The sequence below is a fragment of the Mirounga angustirostris genome, unplaced genomic scaffold (assembly GCF_029215605.1).
Source record: "Mirounga angustirostris isolate CCGP_5_RB_7025 unplaced genomic scaffold, mMirAng1.0.hap1 SCAF_10, whole genome shotgun sequence".
In the NCBI taxonomy this organism is placed as follows: Eukaryota; Metazoa; Chordata; class Mammalia; order Carnivora; family Phocidae; genus Mirounga; species Mirounga angustirostris.
The window spans coordinates 113,335,978-113,343,176 of record NW_026991718.1 but is presented as its reverse complement, the minus strand read 5'-3'; the positions used below and the strand labels follow the sequence as shown (position 1 = coordinate 113,343,176).

Genomic DNA, 7,199 nt, shown 5'->3' with positions numbered 1-7,199 from the left:
ATCCCAGGGTCCTGGGATCGAGCCCCGCATCGGGCTCCCTGCTCGGCGGGAAGCCTGCTTCTCCTTCTCCCTCTCCCCCTGCTTGCATTCCCTCTCTCGCTGTCTCTCTCTGTCAAATAAATAAATAAAATCTTAAAAAAAGAAAAAGAGTGTGGGCTGTGGAGCCTGACCATTTGGGTCTGTGTCCTGCCTCTGCCGCTAGGTCTAGTTGTATGGCCTTGGACCAGCAGCTTAGCCTCGCTAGGCCTCAGTTTTCTCATCTGGCAAATGGGCATAATGAAGCAGTGCCCTACTTCATAGAGCCTGGCACTTAAAACCCTCCATAGTCCAACCTCAGCCAACTTCACCTCCTGCTTATTTCCCTCTTGCTCTACAAGGTTCCGATCATTCCAAACTGCTTGAAGTTCCCAGAACATACCCCGTTCTGTCCTGTTGTCTGTGCCTTTGTCCTAACTCTTCCTGCTTCCTGTGGTGCTTTCCCCCTTCCTTATCTGCCTGCTGGACTCTTATTCATCCTTTAGAACCCTGCCCACACTTTCCTTTCTCTGTCAAGGTTTCCCTCTCCTGCAGCCAGAGACCCTGGACCAAACTTGGAGAAGTGTTGCCTTAGGGGCTGCTGTCTGCCCAGGACAGGACGTTTGGATGCAGGAGGGAAATGCGTTTTCAGGTAGGACACCAAGTGGCAGGAAAGCTGTTTGCCTGATACTAAGAGGCTTGAGAAGGAAAAAGGTGGTTTCTTGGAGCCGAGGAGAGAAAGGCAGAGAGAGGAAGAGGCCTGTGGGTGCCTCCTGGCAGAGGACCTTGGGGGATACTTGTTCCTTGGCTGTTCTGTCCCTGCCATGGAGCAGAGCATCAGCCCCTGTAAGCTGGTCCCGAGGTCTCCAGCTTATAAACCCTGGCTCAGCCTCCAAACTCCAGAGAAGCTTCTGCCTCCTGTGGACTGTCCTGCTTGGAGGGAGGGAAGATGCTGAGCTGGAGCTCTGAGCCCTTGCTTGGCTCAGCATGTGGGTTTCTTGTTGCCAAAGGCAAACATGGCATCTGGATGCCATGTGTCTCTCAGCAGGAGCATCATGAGCTCTCCGAGACACTTGCTATCGTGATTCAACATCTGTCTACCTGACTGGGCTGTGAGCTCCAGGTGGGGCGTGTTGGGTCTAGCTGTTCCCCATTGTGTCCCAAGCACCTGCCATAGTGCATGGCACACAATGTGTGTTTAATAAATACATGGCTGCTGGATGAATGAATGAATGAATGAATGGCCTCTGGGAGCCCTGGAAGAATGGGAAATCTAAGCCTGCTACACTGAGCACGTCTGGGCCATGGGGACTGAGAGTGGAGGAGAAATATCATGGGCCTCAGGGTCAGATAGACCCGAGCTGGAGGCCTGCCTCTACCACTTGCTGTGTGATCTGGGGCAAATGACTTACGCTCTCTGAGCCTCAGTTTTCCCATCTGTAAAATAAGGGATAATTATAGTACTTATATCACAGGGTTCTGGGGAGGATTAAATGAGCCACAGGAGCTCAATGAGTGTTAGCTATTATTATGATCACGACAGTTGGTATCACTAATACTGGGGTCAGAAGGAACCACCTTGCAGTCAAAGCCAGAAGACAGAGGTAGTGCCCTGCGCCCTGCTCTTCTGCCCAGGAAGCCCCTCACCTCCACTCCATAGTCTTTTTCTTTCAAGCACCTTGACCCTATTTGCCCTTCGTTATCTTTGCACACCACTCTGTCCTCTGATCAGAGCTGCTCAGGGAGCCAACGGTATGGTAGCATCCCCTCCTGGGGAGAAGTGTCTCCTCCTCAAATCCAAGCACCATATACACATTCACCACATCATATCCCACCTCCTGGCCTTTGCTTATGCTGTCCCCTTTCCAATGGGATGCCTTTCTCTCTTCCTTTGTCCAGCCAACTTCTGCTTGGCTTCTCAACTGGCATGCCACCTCTTCCAGGAAGCTTTCCCTGACTGCCCTTTACCACAGTGTCCCTGGTCTTTCCTTGAGCACAGCATGTACCACACTGGCCCATACTGGGAATAACCTGAGGGCCAGGTTAGTCTGATACTCTTCCTTGTCCCCAGAATCACCCCAGCATGGGCTGGGCCCAGAGCAATTGGTGTGTGCAGGGTGGGTTTATGTCACTGGGATCAGGTCAGGGAAAGACTCAGCCAGTCCAATTCCTTCATCACTGTTCTTTGGTCTTCTGGGCGAAGGGGGCTGAGTGCCTCTCTACCCCTGGTCCTGACCTCAGAGAGTCCTAGTGGACTAAGGGGGCTTACCTCAGGCCCAAGCCTCTGTCTTGCTCTTGACCTGACTGCAACAAGTGTCTCCAGCTTAGAACCTTCCTGGAGCCCTAGGCTTTCAGCCCCTTTCTTACACTTTTACCTGGACACGCCGGAGTCCTCAGTCTGCTCCTCTCCTCATCTGGACAGTGGGTCTGGAAGTCTAGCCTTATATCCTGCACACCCCAGTCTGGGAAGTCACCCTTTGCATTTGGGGAGGACTTGGCTGGGCTGAGGTCTCCAAGGTAAATATTTGTTGCTTCTGCTGAACCACATCCCTGCCTGGAGGCAGCTTCCTGGGGTTTGGAGAAAGGAGGGTCTGGGCCGGCAGGAGGGGTGGGCGGGGCATGGGGGCAAGTGGCAGAGGAGCCTGACCGGGCACAGTGTGGCCTGTGGAAGGGGCTCCCTGCCTTCAGGACAGAGTCATTCCCAGGGGGACGCTGATGGGGACGGTAGCAGTGACGATGTATTAAGCACCTACAACATGGCATGTGACGCCCCGGGCCTTATGTTGGTCATGTCAGTGGAGGCTCATCCCCACCAGAATCAGGATCATTATCCCAACGTGACCATGGAGGAACCCGCCTCGCATGGTCAGCAAATGGCGGAACCAGGATTCAAACCAGAACTTGGACTTCAAAACCTATCTGGGGATGTCTCTACAGCTTGGCAGATGCACAAGGTCCTGGCGACAGTCTGGGTCCAAGCCCTAGCTCTACCATTTGCATGCTGTGTGACTTGGGGCACATTCCCTGGCAATGCATTCCCTAACCTTTCCAAGTCTCAGTTTTTCATCTGTGAAATGGGAATAGTGGTAGCACCTACCTGCCAGTGGGCTAAGAGGAACACGGTGGACGTGCTTAGAGCACAGGTCCCAGCACAGGGTATGTGCTCAATAAATGTGAGTGGTTGTTGCTGTTGTTATTACTGCTTGTAATAGTGTGGGCCTTTGCAGAGAGGTAATGATGATAGTTAGGTCCAGATAATTGACCCGGGGGAAGGAAGTGATAGCCTTGCGCATCGCTTATTCCTAAATGTATCCAAGGATACACATCTCCATTAATTAATTCCCTCCAGAGAATAGGTTTGAATCCCATTTGGGTCGCTTTGCTGTGTGATCCTGGGCAAAGTACTTCACCTCTCTGGGTCTCAACGTCCTCATCTGTAAAATGGGGATAATCATAGCTGCTCTCTCAGAGGCTGCTGAGAGCATGAACTGAGGTGTGTGCTCACATAGCACTTAGCAAGTGCTTTTAGTCATTCGTTCTGCAATAATTAGTACCCACTTGGCCTTGCCTCTGCCTTCTGGAATCTCAGTGAATAGTCGTGGAACGAATGAGTAATGAGGCATGACTGTGAACCAAGGGAACAAATGAGCGGTCCCCCAGGACCCCCATCACCCCCCCCGCCTGGGTGCAAGCCTTGCCTCTTTTAACCTGCACAAGTCACTCAGAGGTGGTGTCAGCAGGCCTGGGTTCCCAAGGGCATCTGAGGCTCAGAGAGGTGACCGACTTGCTCCAGCTCCCGCAGCCAGGGCTGCCAGAGCTGGGACTTGGGTCCAATCTGTCTAGTCCCAACCATAAGCTCTTTACCACCCACTGTCCTTTCCCCCCGTGACTCCAGGTCAGTGTCCAGGGGGGCGGGGGAGGCAAACATGGCCTCTGGATATGATCTGGGGAGTCATTCTTGCTGCTCTGCTCCAGTCTAGAAGCTGGGCTTGTGGTTCAGAGCTGAGCGGTCCATTGCTGAATCCTGTCTCCACATGCAGTGGGACAGAAGAGGGACACTGAGTGCCCTGAGGCCCCTCAGTGTGTGGCCTGGCCCTGGTCAGTCTCCCCTTCCTGGAGTTGTCAAAAGGAAAAAGGTGAGAGCATTTGCCATCCTGCCATGTGTACAAAATGTACCAAACACCTGAAGATGAGATGCTCGGCAGGGGGCGGGGAGGCCTCCTGGTAGGGAACTGCCGGTCCCTTGGGCGTGTCTCCAGAGAGGCGAATGCCTCCTCCTGAGCTCCCCAGCTGATTAGTTCTGCTGCCCGGGGACAATGCCCCTCTGTGGGAGATCTGAGCCCGGTGCCAGGGCCTGGGCCTGCATCAACTCCTGCTTCCTGCCGCTTGGCCCTGACTTGCTGGGCTCAACACGCACAATTGCTCTCTGTTGGCCTGGCACACCCTGGAACCCAGAGCCAGCGGAGCCCTGTCCTCGGTGTCCCTCAGTTGTCCCCATCAGGCTGCTGAGGGACTTTTTGTCCCACCCTTACGTCTTTCCAGCACCCAGGGCCTTGCTTGTGCTGTGTCCTATTTCTGGAATGCCTGGATCACTCTCCCGAAACATCCATCTTGCCCTGTCTGGGCGGTAGGTCAGGGGGTAGCCTCTGGAGTCTGACAGATGTGGTTCAATCCTTGTTCTTGGGTTCATCAACTGTGAGGTGGTGGGAAAATCGCTTTCTCTCTGTGAGCCTCTGTTTCCTCAGGTATAAAACAGGACTGTTTTGAGGGTCACATAAGATAATGTGAAATACTTGGGACGTCAGAGAACTCAGTAAATGGTAAATGCTACCATTATTACTGGAATATTAACATCACTGATCTTTAAGGCTTAATTCAGAAGGTAGGGTCTGCATAAAGCTGCCTGACTCTGTCCTGATGTCTTTGTGCCCTCCTGGGGGCCCCCAAAGCACCAACTATTTACTCTCTTAGGGGTTTGGATCCTCTTCTGCCTTGAGAGATGTCCAGTCTATCCATCCATCCATCCATGCATTCCGTCAATCCATCCATGTATTCATTCATTCATTCTAGTCTCCTCTCTGGTCTCCCTCTTTCCACCCTGAGTCCCGCCTACCAAAATCCACTTTCCACGCAACAGCCCAAGTTAACTTTAGAAAAATGACTCAGACTTTGTCACAGCTCTGCTTGTTAAAACCCTCCAAGGGCCCCTGTGGCTCTTGCATGAAAAGGCAAGCTTTACAAGGTCCTGCATGGTTGGCTGCTGCCCCCCTTTCAGCCCTCATCTCTCATCACTTTGCTCCTTTCTCCTCTCACTCCTACTCAGGGCCTTTGCACTTTCTGAGCCTTCTCCCAAGAGAGTGGGGTCTTCTCCCAGCTTGGCTCCTTCTCATTCACCAAGTCTCAGCTTCAGTATCCCTTCTTTGGAAAGGTCTTTCCTGGCCACCCTTGCTAAAAAAGGGCTCTTCTTGTTCTTCTCTCTCACAGCCACAGATGGGGGTCCTCCCTAGCACTCCAATCTGAAAACTCAAGTGTTGTCTGAGGCACCACGGTTCCACAGATCATGCCAAGAAGAGGGGCCAGACCACAGTGCAAGCAGATAGCCAAGAACCAGTGGTACCACCCTCGGGACTGCTATGTGGAGGTTTCTGACCCAGATCGAGGTGATAAAGGATCATGGGCAAAGAAGGAAGGTCTGTGAAGATTTTTTTTTTTTTTAAGTAGGCTCCACACCCAGCGCAGAGCCCAATGTGGGGCTTGAACTCATGACCCTGAGGTCAAAACCTGAGCTGAGATCAAGAGTGAGGTCAGACACCCAACTGACTGAGCCACTCAGGTCCCCTGTGAAGATATTTCTGACAAGACGGCTACAGCTGTGGTCCCTCCTCCCACTCTCCCAGTGATGAGAGCGGGGGTGTCTGCCCCTACGGCGGGCCTAGCGGGAGGGGGCTTTCCAGGGACCATTTAGGGGCTTGAGGGGTATGTCCTCTGGAGTTGGGGCATACAATGGACTGGATTCTATCTTTTGCCTGAGAGAAAGAGGCTGATGAGCTGAAGTCATAATGGGCAGAGTTGCTTCTGAGGAAAATTATGGCTCTGAACAGGGTCAAAGCTTGTGTGTATGTTTTTCCAAAGACCCTGCAGGACAGCGATCTGGTCTGGCACTGGTTTAAGTCCTTTGCAACACCCTCTCCTGGGCAGGTGAGGAAAAGTTTCCAGAGAGCCAGAGGCTGGGGGTGGCACGCAGGGTGGTCAGCCATTGGAAGAGCTCTGCCCTCGTTTGGGGTTGCAGCTTGAGAGGCCTGGCAGGAAGGTTTGAAAATCCCCAGGAGGGTGCCCAAGAGAGCTCTAAACATTATTTGGCTTCCCAGAGACTAGAGAGCCATCTTGCAATATTATCAGCCAAGGGAAATCTGCCCCCTTTTCGTCTCCTTTCTGCCTGTGCTCCATCCCTGGATGCAGCCAAAGAGAGAGGGAAAAGGTATGTGTGTGTGTGTGAGAGAGAGAGAGAGAGGGAGAGAGGGAGAGAGAGAGAATATGAGCACGAGCCTCTCCTCCCCTAAGCCAGTCCATAGAAGCCTTGGTTAGGGGTGGGGAGAAAGTGTGAAATCAGAGAGTTAAATCAAACCAGACACACAGACATGGCAAAGTATCAAAGTAGAAAAGATCACTCCCATTTTCCAGATGCATGGTTTTTTTTTTTTTTTTTTTTTAAGATTTTATTTATTTATTTGACAGAGAGAGAGACAGCAAGAGAGGGAACACAAGCAGGGGGAGGGGGAGTGGGAGAGGGAGAAGCAGGCCTCCTGCCAAGCAGGGAGCGCAATGCAGGGCTCAATCCCAGGACCCTGGGATCATGACCTGAGCCAAAGGTAGGAGCTTAACGACTGAGCCACCCAGGCGCCCCAAGATGCATGGGGTTCTTGAAGAAGGGAAGTAATGTGTCCAAGGTCCCACAGCCATGAAAGGTGGAGTCAGGATTTGAACTCCGTTCTGATTGTGGAGTCTATGACCTGCTCCTTTGTCCCAGCCCACCCCATCACCTGCAGCTGGGACAGCGGCATCCTTTTCTGAGAAGTCCATGGTCCTGTGGGTCTCTGAGGACATGCTGGACAGGTGAAAATCCAGAGGACTTTTACTCTCTCAGAAGACAAGAAGGAAGCCTCCTTGAAGAATTCACTTAGGTG

General features: G+C 52.5%; 1 protein-coding gene across 1 annotated transcript in view; it reads left to right on the top strand.

The window, feature by feature from the left end:
• Nucleotides 1-6,711, top strand: part of CDK5RAP1 (CDK5 regulatory subunit associated protein 1) — a 110,519-nt gene extending 103,808 nt beyond the window's left edge. The window contains exon 15 of the mRNA XM_064573015.1: nucleotides 5,500-6,711. Within this exon, the coding sequence (XP_064429085.1) occupies nucleotides 5,500-5,535 (36 nt within the window). The 3' untranslated portion in view covers nucleotides 5,536-6,711. The remainder of the gene's footprint in view (nucleotides 1-5,499) is intronic.
• The last annotated feature ends 488 nt before the right edge of the window (nucleotides 6,712-7,199 follow it).